We start from the raw sequence: 16,745 nt of genomic DNA on the forward strand, positions 1-16,745 counted from the left end.
CCTTGGGGTGGAGGCTCAAAGGCAAAGCACTGCCTGTGGTTTGCAGGGCGAGAGGCAGCCCCTGTCCTCCCCTTTATTAAAGAAATGGTGGTGTCCTAGATGTAGCAGCAATCCTTCACCAGAACAACAGAAATGGTGGGCACACTCACGATTTGCACGTGTTTTGTCTGATATCCATCAGAAATAACATTAGCCATTCTAAAATGGCTAATAAAATAAAATAAAAATATAAAATAAAGTGCTGTCATCTGGGCTCAGTCCAGGGCATTTGGTTGGTGTGGCTGATTTCTGTGCCCTGTTGGTGGCCCAACATTGCAAAGCATTTCTTTCTGAAAGAAGAAACAGCCTCTTCTGTCAGTGCAGGCTGTTACTTTGAACTGCCTGTCCTGAGAGGACAGACCACTGCTTTAGCAAGGCAATCAGCATTCATATACCACCGTTCTGGCAGATTAGAGAGGTTTCCAAGAAGGCAGTTCTGTATTGAGATCGTGGCGGATTTTAGGATTTTTTTCTTTTAAATACACATTCCCAAAGCTGGTGGTTCTGGATATCTGAAAGGACTTCGTTTACTGTAAAATTTACATTATGCAAATGAGGTGTGAACCAGTACTGACTGCAAGACAGCCATCTGACAGCAAAGGAGAGCACGGTGTAATTGCAAAGGAGGATGACGGGGGGGAACAGCCACCAAAGTCACTGCATCGTTTGTGCGGATGGGAGAGCTTGGATTCATGCAGCATGACGTCTTTCTTTGGAGCTGTCATGAGCTGCCAGATCCTTCTCCTCACACCTTTTGAACACAGACAAGCAGATGAACTCCTTGATTCAGCAGCTTCTTCAGCCATTCTCATTAGTGTTTTGTTAATCACTCTGACTCTGGCTTTCTTCCCTTCTCCCCTCCCAGCACTGGGGATTTCAAGGTTCAGCTTGCATAACAGGTAATAGCAGGCATTTCCTCCTCCTGTGTCGGGATATCCTGGCGCCCTTCAGTCTCTCTCTGACTGTGTTTAAAACGGACTCCAGCACAGGAAAAAAAAAGTCTAAAATTAGCAGCCTTGATAGAATAAAGGCACAGGGCTGTCCACTGCGCTGTTTGTCAATGAAACAACAAATCTAAACAGGGCCAGAATGCATTTCCTCTGTGAAAAACAGACATGCAGAGTTTTGGGGAGGAGGAGTGAGAGTAAAGCCAGCACTGCACCTGAAGATCAGGGAGAGTTATGCAGAAGGTATCCAGGGTTGCAAAAGACCGTGGTGTGCAAGGCTGGAGGAGGCTGCTCTGCAGTGAGGCTGAATGTCTGGCTTCTCATTGCACTGAGCCAATGCACCTGGAAACTGGATGGGACGCTTTGAGAGATAAGGGAACTGCAGTCTCCTCTTGTTTGAAGTTCAGGTTCACCTCAGTGTGGTGGTTATTGCTATGGGAACCATACTTAAATAACCTGGGCTAGATGCTGCTCCTGCGGCAGTGTGGGCTGGAGATCTCACACTTGTAGCACTCTAGCTATTCAGTGTTGTAAGAATCAGAATTGAATTTAAAAAAACCAACAGTGATTATAACCTATTGGGTTATACATTAATAATAACTATATGTTTCTAATATGGACTTGTAGGCAATCTGAATGTAGTACTCCATTAATGATGGTTTCATACATGGATTTGTATAGGATTACTGTAATAAATACCAAGTGACTTTATGTAAAGAAGATGAAGTGACTTTATGCAAAACTCTCAATATGATGCTGTGATTTCCTCCTTCCCTCACTCATCTCTATATACAATTTTTGTCTATGAGGATTGCTGTGGGAATTTTAGTTACAACTGTCCCTGTTAAAATTTGCAAGATTGAAAGACACGTTTGTCTCCCAAAGTCCAGCTGATCTTCGCAGTGCAAAATTCAGTTAGCTGAAAGCAAAACAGCTGTGCTTCAGTGAAATTCATCCTGTCATTCTGCATTCAAACAGCTGCTGAGGTATTTTCTGTCCTGCTAAACGGTGGAAATACATTGCATTGATTGTATTTCTTTCAGGTTTCATAGGAAATAGGAATGGCTTAGTCTTCTGCCAACTTAGAAAAAGCATTCTGATATTTCCAGCATGAAAGCTTGTAGTCATATACTGCAGAATCTTGAGCGGAGAGCTTTTGAGAGCCAGCGTGTGTTTACTTTGAGATTGGGGCCTTTTCGCTAAGCCTTGTCACCTGGAAGTTGCTCCAAGTAACCATCTTTTCCACCTGGATTTAGTAGGGATGGACGAATTTTTCCTTAAAAAAAGAAGTGTACTTACTGGCAAGCTGGAACACAGCAGCAATGGCCTCCTCCCACCACTGGGTATCCTGAGAAATGATGGGTATCTCCACCAGGCCCAGGACGAAGATGAGCTGGCCAGCAGTCAGAGCAACGGTAGCGATGAGGTTGCAGGCGCGCATCATGTCAAACTGCACTGGGGAAACATGAGAAGGAAGCCTACAGTTAGAATGAGATTAAAAAAGAGGGTTTGAGGGTGAGAAGGAAAGAAAAAATCCTGGCTGAGCAGGTATGTAGAATTCTCAGTCCATGGAAAATGATTCTTACATATCTTTCCTACTCCTGACAGCCCTTTAGTCTTAACCCTCTTAACTGCATTTTCTGTGGTCTGATTAGGAACAGATTTTCTTCAGGTGATCTTTCCTTTAGTTAATGAAAATCCTGTCACTTCTGCTTCAGTGCCAAACAATCTGGGCTGAAGCAAGCAGCCCATTTTAAGGACAGCCCACCAAAACCTCTTGGCTTCTGCCCTGCAAAGATTCTGTGTGTAATTAGCAGTCAGAGTTGGGTGTTGCAGGAACTGTCCTTTTGTTCTGCATTTGTATGGCACTGATTGAAATAGAGCCTTGGTTCATGGCTTGGGTTTTCAAGGCCCTTAAACAATCATCTCATGGCAAAAGAAATCTGCAGCTCTCTTGTCCTTAAGCATTCTGTGGGCAAATGCTAATATATTACTGGCTTAAGAGATGTTGATAATAGAATTAAATAGAGAATTTTTAAATCTTCCTTCTTTTAACATTTATTAATCTTTTGGACCCTCTGAGAAGGCCCTTGTATTTCTTGCTGTGTAATGATGTCAGTGTTTGACAGTTCTGATTTAGGTGTTCTGCCATCATTTACATGAAAAGTTATGTGACCTTATGTATTTGTACACATTAAAGGTAAAGAAATGCAGAAATAATTACAGATATAAATATCTCAAGTCTTGGATTGGAACCCGATTCAGCTGGCTGCTGGACAGAATATATTCACTGCATAGTTCAGTCCTTTCAGTCAGGCTTCTTTTCCTACTTTTCCTGTTAACCTGGTGGATGTCCTGTTTTCATCCTTTTCCTTCCTCTTGAGCAAAAAGGTGGGTTTTGTAAACATCATTGTGCCAGTTCAACATCTCTTGCCAATATGTCACTGCTATTCTGAAATAAAAGCAGCTCAATGTGCAAAGTATTAGAAACACAGAGTATTAGAAAGGCTCCAGACATTAATTTTCATCAGGCTTTCAGAAGTGACTGAGCTGTTAGCATTGAATTTGGATGCACTAATTTTATTTTCCGGGAAGCTGTTAACAAAGGATTGGTTGTCAGCTAGAATGCTTTGCCTAAGGCCTGTTCCTATTTTGGCAGCAGGTTTCTGGATTTCAGTGTCTCCAGACCTCACAATGCATTTTTCCTTTCTGTAGAACATTTCGGAAAGGTCACTGCTCCCACTGCAGGTTACTGGGCAGTAAGGCTTTGTGTGATTCGTTGTACTGACTTCTTGTTGGAAAGATAGGCTTTTTCCACCTTCTGTTTCCATGACAGTCCATGAATGACAGAAGAGCTGATACCTAAGAAAGCAGACAGCAGTAGAGAACAAAGAGAGTTTGGAGTGTAAGCTGAAATTCTGATCTCTTCTGTTGTTCAAGTAACGCCGTGCTTGCCAAGTGGTTGGATCTTGTCATTCTTTGCCACCTTAACCCTTTAGCTGAGACTGAAACTCCTGATCCTCTAGGGGGACTGCCAGGAGTGCAAAGAACCCCACAGCTCCTTGATAGAGACAAGCAAGAGTGAACTTCACAGTAGTAACCATTCAGTCCAGTCTACCGGCGTGAGCCATCAAAATGAGTTTACTTTTATGTTCTTCGTTGCTCATCTTTAGCTCCCAGTGCTGTAAGAAACAGCTCGTGGTTCAATTAAGCTTCATTAAAATATGTTGTTTCATTTTAAGGAGTTTAATAAGAATCAGAGGCCACTCCACTTTTTCACATTAAGTAAAATGTTACGCAGGAGGCAGTTGGTGTGATCTTATGAAACATGAAAGCAGTTATTGTTGTGGATAAGGTAGGACAATAACTGAGTGCCCTTCCACCCCCCCTATTGGAATATAGCAGCCGTTTCATCCTAAAACTTCTAATGTATGACCTGTCATCTCTTCATTTTGTTCCAGAGTTGTAATGACTGCTCTTTGAGAAGGAAGGGGATCAAAATTAGCAGTGCGAATCAAAATTAACTCCATTCTTTTCTCAGTGGAACTTACTAATTGTACTCAGTTTGGAAATGCCACTCTGCAGCTTACTCTGCTCTTATTGAGCCATCGTAACTTTACATGTTGTCAGCTCAGCACCTACTTCTATTTCGTACACGTGCAACCCTAAGCTGAGCTTCTTCAACCCGAAACCCCCCCACACCACCCCCTTCAAAAAGGTGGTCGATGTGGGAAGCACCCGTGGCCCCAGGGAAGTGGTGCTGTTTCCATCCCTGGAGGAAGAGAGACGTGGATGTGGCACTAAAGGATGTGGTGTGGTGATAGGGCTCGGTAATTCAGGTTGATGGTTGGACTTGATGATCTTGAAGGCCTTTGCCAACCTGGGTGAATCTGTGATTCTGTTGCACAGGTATCTATGACTGAGGATAACCTAAAAAATGCACGAGAAGCATTTTTTCAGAGCTTGTGCCCAAAGTCTTCAAAGCTGTAAATTATGCTGAGGAAGGGCACAAGGCTGTTCTCATGTCTGCGTAAGTGGTCAATCCAGGCATAAGCAGTCTTTCACGAAGATAGCTATAACAGCATTTTTGTGTGAGCCCTGAAATTTGGTGTTTGCTCTTTCAGTCTGCCTGTTGATATTTAAATTTTATATTCACAGAAACTCCTTGTTAGCAAGCTGCAGTCCATTCCAGTGGGCTTTCCATGTTTGTTATAATTGGTATGAATGTCCAACCATATTGATTTCACTACAGCCTTTGTGTCTTTTAAAAGCTTCATTTTTACAAAATGATGTATATGAGTCACAGAATGTGAAAGTAAGAGGTTCATAACAGTTGTGTAGTCAATTATAGGCATTTCAGTTAACCAGTAGCTCCTAGAATCTCTTGTGTAAGGCTGTCCTGACAACACAGCTATTTTGGACATCCCACTTTTTTGTTTTGAATTCATTGCTAATGGCACATATCTCCTGAAGATTTGCCATCAAAGGCATTTCCTAAGCTAGAACAGGTTGCTTCTAGCAGAACAGAACTGGAGACAACAGGAGATGTTCATAATTACTTTGAGTCTCAATTAAGGGAGGAGTGGAGGTCAATCCAGTACTCCCCTGCTTTTGTCACACTTTTCCTTCACCTCTCTTAATGCAATTTAACTCTTGAGAACAGGGATAGGGATAAGTACTGAATGACTTCAATACTCTGCTCTAGGTGGCTGCTGTTAAATACTACAAAGTACTGATCACTGACTTTTCCTTTTTGGAAGCTTGTCTGGATCCCAGTATGCTCTGAGAAGAACTCAATTCACGGGCAGGGAACCCAGCTGGGTTTATTGTGCAGCTGGACAGTTTGGGGCCCTGGCTGTTGAGTTCTGCTTTGACAGTGACCAGTCAAGGGTCAAAACCCAAATCCCAGGGATGAGACCAGTTCAAATTCCCCACTGCATTGCTCATTTCCTAGACCAGAAGTATCCATCTGGATTAGCAATGTTGATTTGATTTGCTTATTTGCAAGCAGCAATTTAATGCTACATGATAGCCTCAGGGTTATTTGTGCTTTGCAAAAGCAGATTAGTCGTGCTAGAGGGTAACTCACAGTGTTTCAGAATTATTGGGAAGGATGATCTCATTGCAAAATCAGATGGTGCTGATTGCTGAAAGTCTCAGGTTTTCTTTCCCTATTTTGTTTGCATTTAGGGAAAAAACAGTGATAGGTGGGAATTCGAGCTGTTGACAGATTACATCACGGTGTCTGTATTCATACTAAGCAGCCCAAGATGCCCTAATACTTATCTACAACTTCCCTTAGAAACAGCACTTCCAAAATTGTCAGCGTAAACTTCAGGCCAGCTTCTGTACTTCAGTTACCAGGCATGGGAAGAGGTGAGCGAGCACAGCTTCCTCACTGTGTAGGAGCAGCACAGGACCTGCACATCTCACCATGGCTTCACAGCTTACTGCTTGTCATCTACACTGGAGGAACGGTCTGTAAGCACACTGCTCACCTATCCCTGCTTTGGGACAGCGTGTTTAAATCTGAAAGATCAACTTAAATTTCAGTCAGCTCTTAGGAATTCACTGCACTGAAGGATAGCAGCACCTTAAGCTGCTGCTAATTGAATTGTACCTGTGAGTGTGTCAGTACTTCAGGATATTCTTCTCTTGAGGAAACTTGCTTGTTCCTACTGATTGTGTTAGTGTTAAAATGGTTATCTTATGTTTAACTTCAGTTCTCTTAATCCCAAAAGTTACACTCTTTGGTATCTATTTGCAACCTTTGTCTGCAGGCTGAGATCATCTGCTGCTTCTGATACAATTTAGTCTGAATTGGCAAAGTAATTAGATTTCCTCTAACATGATGAAGACATTCTGAGTACATGGTTTTCATCTGGAACTTGACACTTTGCTAAGCCCTTAGCCCAGGAAGGATGCATCTCTGGTTGCTCCTAACAAATCTACTTCAGTAAATAGTCTGAGAAGTCTTTGCACACATTTCCTTAACATAGCTGGTAAGTCTTCCGAAAGCCTCAAATGAGAGCCGTGTTCCTCACAGCATCTCTCTGAGCCCATAGCGGTGTTACAGAGCAGTGTTGTGTCCCCAGACTGACTGCAGCCTTCATGTGTTCACCCCTGGCTTCTGGGAAGGCACTGCATTACCAGACGCAGAGAGCAGAGAGCCAGCAGCTTGGTTTTGTTTTGTGTTCCAAGCTCTGAGCCCTTCCTCCGGGAGTCTGATGAATTCAATTTCTTATCCTGCCACAGTTAAGGCAGTTAGAAAGGAACAGTTGGTTATGCCCAGGCTTTTTGAAGCCTGCCCATGGTTCAGGTTGGCGGTAGTGTGTGGTTCTTCATAGTGGAGTTGTACTATTTCAATCTTTCCAAATTGCTTTTACAATTCACGTCATATTTCAGGAATGCAAAACCAAGCATCTGAACGTCAGGAAAAGCCAGAACAGTACGTGTAAGTGTGCTTATACTGGTCTTTCAGGGAGCACTGATTGGATCAGTGCATGAAGGCACATCGGAAAGGAAAGATGTTGAAGGGATGCGTGCAGACTTAGATAGCTGTGTGCTCCCAGACCCCACGCAGCCCCCATAGGCCCTGTCTCCATCCCCACAGAGCTGCTGCAGGCACTGAGCAATGCCATCGAGGTGGGGCTGGTGCTGTATTGGGGCACCACAGGGTGAGGACCTGGGCCATATGGGGACCTGGGGATGGGACAGACGGGGATGTGGGACATCTGGGACGCGTTGGGCTGCACACAGCTATGTGCTGTGTAAGTCTCTCTACTTGATTTGTCTTGCTGTTACTCGTGGTCTTGTTCCTAAAGAACTTTAATTCCATCCCGGAGAAGTGAATTATGTGTTTTTTTGGAAGAAACCCTTATTTATCATTCTAAAAAAATCCACATTAGCCAAACTTCTGACTGTTAACTGTCTGTTCCTCTGGTTTGGATGTCAGCATTGTCACCAAAGGTCAGATGTGCAGAAAGTCCCCACTGCTCACATAGAGAACAGCTGCAGCTGGGCCTTGAGTGTCAAGAGAGAATAAATACAAAGTGCTGAGAAGTTTCTCTTGGTGTGATTACGAATTCACAATACAAAATTAATGAGCAGTGCTGTCGTTTTTACCCTCCTAGTTATCACAGTTTGAATGCCCACTAATCTCTGTTCTTAGGTCGTTGAGTAAATGAGACAGGTTTTGTGGGAAGATGATAAGTGATCAAAGAGTTTTCTTCATTTTACAACAGAAGTACAAGAGTAAGGCTTTCATTGCAAAACAATTAAGATGAAGGCAATAAACAGAATCACTGTCCCTGGTTATTGACAACCAGCATCATTGTATGCCTTTGTGCTATCAAGTCTTTGGACTTTTCATTTCTCATGTTGATTTTGGTTTGTTGTTATTTATGTTAATCTTTGAGATTTTGGGGGAGGGGAAGAATGAATTAGGAAGTACTGAAGCTCTTTAAAGGTGTCTGTTAAGCAGACAAGAGTGCTGGGAATATCCAAGTTCACCTTTTATCATGAAACTCAGACCATGGGAAGATTTAATTAAAATGCTGCCTCTTCAGTAGTTTATTTCAAGGGTCTGAATTTAATTGACAGCAAAAAAGATCGGAGTGGAATTTCTCTTCAATAAATGTCCCACGGTATAAGGAACTTTGGAACCCTTTCTACACAATTTTTTTTTTGCCTGTCTTATTGTAAGAGCAGGGCTTTCCTTGAAAGTAAAGTCTTCCTTAGGGAATCCCCATCAGCAGGTCTACGGCTTTCAGATCTTAGGAGTCCTCAATGCACTCTGATGCTGGGTGGATACATTACAAATTAGAGAAATAAAAGGGGGAAGGAATCAAGCAGTTCTGGCCCAATGAAACAATTCTGGCTATTGCAGCCAGACACGATGATCCTTGTAGGTCTGTCCCAACTGAACTATGACAGCTCAGTAAAAAAGTGGTTTGGAACTTCAGGACTGAGTCCATAGCGAAGTAAAATCTATGTCAAGATGAGCACTGACTCCAATTTGAAGAGCAGACCTCTTAAATTTTACCTCCTGCATATTTGCCTCCCCTGCTGCAATTAGTCATTTCACTAACTGAAATGCTGATCACATTGCAGGTGCTAGGAAGGGAAATCAGAAGCTCGGAGCTGCCAGCAGGGCAAACTGTGTCTGTGCAACAGCCTCTGCAGGTTATATCTTGGGCAGGCACCCATGGACACAGTGAGTGTCTGGCTGTATTTAATCTCTTGATAGCTGTCTTTTCCAGGTGTAGTGACCCTTCATTCTTGATCTGTCTATGTAAAAAACTAATGTGATGCTCACTGCCTGACATGGCATGGCTTCGGTCCAGCCAAACATCAGCAGCCAGTGTCACTCTGAATTGTTACCTCTGCAAACAAAAGCCAGCGCTGTTCCCACGCAGAGCAGCAGCCTGGCTTAGCACTGCTCTTCATAGTGCAAGTGTCTGCATAAATCATGCTCTGAGGCTGGCAGGTGTTTATATTCAGTCCTTCTGGAGTCACGTAGTCACTCGTGATGCCGTGCCTCTCCCTGTCACTGGTTGTGCTGCTTGTAAGAACTACGGATGTCTTGCTCTTGGCATCTGTAGTAGAAATAAGCATCCCACTGCTGGGATTTGCATTCAGTCCTTCTGGCTCCCTGAAGAACCAAGTGAAGTTTTAAAAAAATATCTATTCCTGCAGTTCCAAATTGTTCGTAATGGTCTTCAGACAAAAAGGAACAGAATGTGACCTTTGCTAACAAATAAATGAGCTCCATCTGTCCACAGAGCCGGCAGTGCTGTGGGGCTTAGGGGCACAGCTGCACTGAGCAGCGTGGTCAGAAATACCAGTGCTGATTCCAAGTACCCCAGTGTGCTGGGGTATGTACATATGGTGCAGGGCCGGGCGAGGGGGGAGCTGACCGAGCTGAACTCCTTGCCCTCGCTCATGTTCAGGAGTGGAAGGCTGCATGAGCAGGCAGGATTCCCTGAAGTGCTTGGAAGAGAGAACATGCTGTGTGAGTGCTCAGTGGCTTGAAGTATCATCTGTTGGCTTGCCCTTGTTGGAAAAACTTTGCCTGTTATCCTCCTAACGAGGCTGGGATTCTCAGCATAAGGAAAGATCTCTGATGTGTTGCCTCCGAAAGGGAGCCCTCTGCCACCATCACACCTCCATCACTCAGCCTGTGCTTGTTTCATCAACAAGGTACACATCACATTTCAACAAGGAGTGACTCCTGAGCCCACTGCTTAATCCATCAGAATATAACCAAGCGGAAAAAAAACAATCCAAACCTGAAGGATTCCTCTTCAAACCTGGGTATTTCCTTGCTCTTAGTCATTTCAGCTGTCTCACAGAAGCTTTCTAGTATCACAGGTGTCTGAAGGAAGGGTGCAGGAATGTGTGGCCAAAAGGGAGGGAAGGGAAAATGTGGTTAAAGCCAGAAGGGACTGATCCCCGCCTTCCAGGGGCACTGAGGCGTTGGTCAGAACAGAGTTGAAGTTTTCCCCTCAGAACCCAAGTCGCCTGCATTTCTTTCACGGTGTACCTTGCAGAGATGGTTCACACTGAGATATTTAATTACTATCTGTTTTTTCTTTAGCATCACTGACTCCTCTCTCTGGACTTCTTCCCCCTATTTCTAATCTCTGTTTCTTCATGGTGACTCTGCAGCATCTATAATGTTGCGTATATGTACATCTTGGTATTTATTCTATCTATCCTTTATTGACTTTAATACCCTTGATGCAGTGTTCATATCATATGAATTAAATCCAGAACACCTTAATTTTCCTCTTGCTTCAGTGGTTTGTGTGTTATGATGCAATGATTTACGCAGATGTCCCATGAGTGGGGAATTGGATCAGAGAGGTTCTGGTGTGGAATTTGACTTTCCATCTCAGAGCAGTTTTGGCAGAAGTGCTGTATCACACTGACTGTTGCTGGCCTGTGTGATCTTTTGACGGAGCATTTCTGTCATTTTTACCAAACGTGCAAGACTCAATTTGTTATTTCTTTCAATGTAGTGTAGTGTATTTTCAGTTGAAGCACGTGCAGACTGTGACATAGTGAGCGACTTCCCTTGTTCTTATGGAAGTCATTTTGTTTGGGCTGTGTACCCACGGGTAGAGAAAAACTTGGCTTTGTGTCCTGTGAAAGGAGGTTTGCCAATGATTTCAATGGAAGAAAGAACGGGCCCTTAAATGATATTCAGTGTTTAAGAATATCCATTTCTGCCAGTGAGTGAGCCTACTTACAGCACTGCCTTTAGTTGGCTGTTACTCACACAGTACCTGGAATTCCCACAGGTTTAAGTTTTTCCTGATGAACTGAGATCAACTTGCCTCACAAACACGTCCACATCAATGTGTGAAGAAATGTTATGACCAATACTGCATCTTTTCTTGCATTCTATTGGAAGAACCTGCTTTTCCACTTATTGCATCCAGAATACTACTACGCCTTAACTATGAGGAAGGAATTTTTCATTCAAAAAGCTGTGCACATGTATATACATAGAGAGAGAGTAGAATCATACATAGAATGGCTTGGGTTGGAAGGGACCCTTAAGACCATCTCGTTCCAACCCTCTCCTATATGCAGAAACACCTCCCTCTAGACCAGGATGCTCACAGCTGCATCCAGCCTGGCCTTGAGAGCTTCCAGGGAGGGGGCACCCATCTGTATGTATGTACGTAACACACACACCAGTGTCATTCTAACTGACAGATGAGGACTGCCTTCTTACATCACTAATGCGATTCATCATTAGACAGCATCTTTAAAGTTATGAAATTATGAATGCAGGATCAGGCCCGTATTGATAAGGTGTACAACCCATGGAAATGCATCTTAATGTGCAACAGATGAGTTTCTTCATTAGTTTGTCATGGTAGAGCTGCAGAAGTGAGATTTTCCTTTCTCCAGAGACTGAAAATTTGACTTCTGCTTACTGCTGGCTCCCACATTAATGCATGGATGCTGAACAAAATGAGTCACTGGACCTCAAAATCCTTCTTTAAACCAGCATTTTAAGAGCTTTTAAGTGTTAGAGAACTGGGGGGAAGGTGGGAGGCACATGACTGTGCTGTAGTTATAGTGTTTAAAAAAATTCTATCACATTTTGCTTCTGTTTCATGTAAGAAATTGTTGCCACACCATTTTGCTATGAAACCAGTTCTTCTATGCCTATCTTTAGAGCACCACCCATCTTCTGAACTGTGCACAGCAGGAACTGTGAGTTGGTGGGCTTAAAAAGCTACAGAAGCCCGATTCAATACACAGGAACTTACTCCATCTGTTCCATAGAGACCAGGTACTTTTAAAGTTCGTGAATGGTAAGCAAGCTTTTTAAGTCAGAACCTGACTGATCAGTAACAATCAGGGCAGTCATTCAGGTGATGAAGTTACAGGTTGGCATCAAAGAAGTTTTTCAAAAGTCTAATTCTGTTTGTTATTGTTTGTCATAACAAAAATTCTGGTGGGCAAGACCAAAGATCATATTCAGGGATTCATAGTGGTTGACATGTTCTCTACAGGTGACTTTTGGGGATTTGATGTTAGCATGTGCACACAAGGGAGCCGCTGCTTTCTGGAAAGCATGATGTTGTGTGAGCCCACACTAAAACATATTTTGGAAAGAAATTCCTCTCTTATTTTCATTTGGTCTCAAGAGGGGTATAAGAGACTTTAGGGCAGAACAGCGTTTTTCCTTTTCTCCATATTTCAAACCATGAAAAAAAAGCATGGAGCCTTTTTTCTTACTAATGTTACTGTTACGAGTCTTCAGAGGTACCAGCACAGTTTAAAAGCAGTATTAAAATCTCTAGAAAAAGTCCTAATGTCTGCCAAGGCATGAGCTTTATAGACATTTAATACTTTAAATTCATTTCCTTGAAGGATCCACTTAGTGTTGGTTGAGTTTGCCTGATGGAACAAACCCTGAGGCAGTGCTGCTCAGAGCCCTCCTCTGCTGTCTGCTGGTTGGGAGAGCTGCTGGAAGCAGAGGTTCTCAATGAGTGCCTTTGGACCCATCAGCTGTGATTTAACAAAGGTGTCTGAAATTCCATGTGAGAACTATGCCACACTTAATGTTTTTCTTATTCCACAAGTACTTAGGTTTTTTTCACCAAAAGTGTATTTCTATATGTTAATACCTAGCTCAGCTTAGTAATTTTTGCCAAAGATATAGCTGTCCTCCAGATGAAAAAAAAAAGGGAACTAACATAGAATCTGAAAAATTTGGTTCTCTTTTTCAGTATCAGAGCAGCCACGATAATGATTTAATGTAATGAGGGGAGATATACGCTCATAGCAGGAATCCAAGAAGAGGGAAAGGCAAGGAGGAGGCGTCTGAGAGCTTTAGACTTAAGTTTTCTGGACGGATTTTTTCAAAGCGCGTGGTTCCATATGCCATAAAACAGGACAGTGAGTGCAATGCAGATTACTTCTTTTGGGGAGGGAGGAGGAATCATAGCCAGTGGGTGGACATAATTATTCTCATTCTCCTGATTTTATTTTACTGTTAACCTTAAGAAACTTTTAGAATCAAACGGTCCACACTGATGTGCTATGAGCTATGCGGATGTTCTGCCGGGCTACACATTCCTCAGCACCAGGTACTCTGTATCTATGACAATCCAGCATAAGCAGAGAAGAGATGGAACTTACATTTGACAGTGCTGCGAGACTCCTGGAACCCGGCTGACTCCGAGCCCCAGCCCAGGGCTTCGCACTCGCGCTCCTCCCCTTGCCCGTGCCTGCTGCTCGTGCTCGCTCCTGCCTTGCTCCTCTCTGCCAGCCAGCACATCTTCCAGAGCCCCACGCTGCGCTTACGCCCATCTTCCAGGGTCTGGTACACCCAGTTAGGAGTAAAGGCAGCCGCGTTGTTAAGAATAAGTGAGACCAAGGCTACCAACACAGCTGTAGCTACCAGTTTCTGGACAGTCATATCTGACTGTCAGCCCGCTGCCAGTCTCTATTAGCAGAAGACGCAAGGTCTCAGTCAGCTGCAGCACATTGAAATGGGGCTTGAAATGGAGGCAGCTTGGATAGGATGTTATGAGTGGCTAGAGGACATCACCGTTCATTCTCAAAGTCAACTCCAGAGGTGTTTCTGAAGAAGCAAATGAGAATTTTGTGAGGTAGGTAGGATAATTCCATAAAATAAGAACACCAGGAAGCTTACTCAAGTTTCTGTCCTTCCCAGCGTTGGCTTATCCACCTTCTTGCACCTTGATGAGCAGTGCCAGGCCGGTGATGAACTGGAAGACGGGGAGGTCCATTCCCTGCGAGCCGAGGCAGGCGCTGTGGGGATCCAGGCTGCGGGCAGAGCGCGGGCGCTGGGTGCCGGCCGGCAGCGTGCCCAGCGCACCCCGGGGCGCGGGATCCTCGCGGTGTCCTTCGGATGAGCGCTTCAGAATATCCCGCGAATGCTGACAGATGGCATCCTTAAAGCCCAGCTGAACTCCAGACGAATGTTTTCATCCCAAGGAGCTAGGAAAGCCTGGAGTATCTCGAGGAATTTGCTCCGCTGCGTCTCTCCGAGCACCAGCGCTGCGAGCGGTGGGGGCTGGAGCGCGGAGTGCCGTGAGGAAAAGGTCTGCCCCCCGCCCCCCACCTCTGCACTCAGAGGAAATGGCTGTTTTTGTGGCTGTTTTTGGTGAGCCTCAGGGCGTAGTCGACTGCAACAAACAGAGCCGCTGCCACGGCAGTCAAACATGAACAGGATGTGTTTCCTGAAAGGAAAAGACATATGGAGACTTCTAAAGTTGTCCCTCCTCCCCTTGGAGCGTCCCCTTCCCGCCTCACTCCTCCCCTCAGTGCGAGCCGGGGGGCTGCGGGACATCGGGGTCCCCTGTGCTCCCACACAGACCCCTGGGCGTCGGGCTGCAGCGTTAGGAGGCTGCCATCCCTCCTTGCAACCCTCGATTGGAATCTGGCAGCCAAACAGAAAATGTAAAGCTGGGAGAAGATACGTGGGTGCCTGAACGAAGTCGCAATGTGTGGAGTGATGGAAGCTGGGGATTGCTGGGCTGTGGCTGTGGGACAGATGCGGCCCTGAGCCCCACGTCCAGCTCTGCTGCAGCTGCTCCTTGCTCTGAGCCCATCGGCAGTGTCTAAGCTGAACAAACAAAAAACCCCACACTGCACTAGGTTTAACGTCTGGTAATACTCTGCCTTGTGAAGGGGGGTGGTGTGCTTGTAGTCAGCCTGCAGAGTGAGGAACCAGGAGTCGGGAGAGAGATGGGCACAGTGCTGAGGTGTGTCAGCAGTTCACATCCGTGGGATTAACAAAACGAGAGTGAAAAATGTTTAAAGCAGTGTGTTGTTTTTTTTTTGTCAGCCAGGTGTCATTACCTGTAGTAAACAGATCCCTACTGACATGCAAAGTGGAAATTTGTTTTAAGGAGATTTTTAGTTTTTCTGACTGACTTGTTGCTAACAGGGGTGGAAAATGGTTCAGTGAATCCCATACAACCCTGTAGTCAGCTTTCAGCCATCAGAGTTGAACGCACAAAGCTTGCTGTAAATTCCCCTCCCGTCTGTGTGCTTGGTTCATTTCAGTCCTTAGACAGATGAAGCTTGAGGCACTTTGTGCGTTCGCAGCAGTGCAGCATCATTTGTGTCTGCTTTTCCTGTAAGTGATTGGTCATATTGGTATACATCCGTGTTCTTAGAAATTTGGCAAACACTGCTATTGGCAAACATTTATAATCATTCTTCAAAGAAATGTCTGAACAGCAATGACCATACTTTTGTAGCGAGAGACCATGGATTTTTTTTTTTGTTATTTTAAGCCTGCAGCAGGGCAGATGATGTGGCCATCGTAGATGATGCCAAAGATAAACCTGTTCTATCCAGCAGTAAACTTGTCTCTGCTCCTTCCTGATTTTTTGGTCACTGATTTTTCAGTGATTTATTGAAGCCTGAGGACGCATCTTGTAGTTACAGTGAGATGATCATCTCAGAACGTGCTGTGTAATTTTATGTCCATGTTGTCCCCCTGCAGGTGAGGATGGTCTCATTGCAGCCAACTCCAGGCTTATAATGGGAATGTTTCTGGGAGCTCCAATCCCTCCATACAGAGCAGATGGGATGGCAGCACTGCGGTCTTCATCCCACCCAGATAACACACAAAGTGTATCTGAGGAGCAATGCAAAGCAGCGATAATTGCTGTCTGCAGTAATTTAGCAAGCACGTTTAGCAAGACTTTTTTTCCCATGGCAGAATTTCTGGTGGCTGGCCTTGTCCATAATGAGCTGTTTGCCGTCTTCCGTGACGAGGTGCAGTTCTGTTCAGTGGTGGGTTACATTTTCCCATGCAATTTGCAAAGCAGCTTATAGAGCACTTGGGGCATTTCTGTGTGAGAAATAATGTAATTCTACTTTTGGAGTCTCAGTGATTTGGATAACTAGTTGATTCTGTACGAAGTTTCTCTGTTTAGTACCTAATAAATTCTCTTTGCATTTGTTTATGCAGGACATGATCCATTGTTGAAACAGCGTTCCATGGACAAGTGGTTTTTTTAATCATTTATCATTCTATTCAACCAATAATGACATCAAAAACTGAAAAGTTGGGGCATACTTGAAAGGAGTAGGTTGGACCAAATGAAAAGCAAATGAGTTTTGAAAAGATCCAGTAAGTTTTCCTGGCTTCCTCTTACTAAAATGGCTCAGTTATTATTATTATTATTATCATTATTATTTTTATTAGCTCCTCACTGTCTCATTCAGGTTCTTGTTGGCACTTAGTGATGT

General features: G+C 44.2%; 2 protein-coding genes across 6 annotated transcripts in view; one reads left to right on the forward strand and one right to left on the reverse strand.

The window, feature by feature from the left end:
- Positions 1 to 16,352, reverse strand: part of TMEM204 (transmembrane protein 204) — a 29,101-nt gene extending 12,749 nt beyond the window's left edge. The window contains exons 1-2 of the mRNA XM_048961300.1: positions 13,653 to 16,352; positions 2,286 to 2,441 (exon numbers count right to left, since the gene is read on the reverse strand). Coding sequence (XP_048817257.1) covers positions 2,286 to 2,441; positions 13,653 to 13,932 — 436 coding nt within the window. The 5' untranslated portion in view covers positions 13,933 to 16,352. The remainder of the gene's footprint in view (positions 1 to 2,285; positions 2,442 to 13,652) is intronic.
- Positions 1 to 16,745, forward strand: part of IFT140 (intraflagellar transport 140) — an 83,720-nt gene that overhangs the window by 49,603 nt on the left and 17,372 nt on the right. The gene's annotated exons all lie outside the window — the stretch shown is intronic.

This window comes from Lagopus muta, chromosome 15 (genome assembly GCF_023343835.1).
Source record: "Lagopus muta isolate bLagMut1 chromosome 15, bLagMut1 primary, whole genome shotgun sequence".
Taxonomy (NCBI): Eukaryota; Metazoa; Chordata; class Aves; order Galliformes; family Phasianidae; genus Lagopus; species Lagopus muta.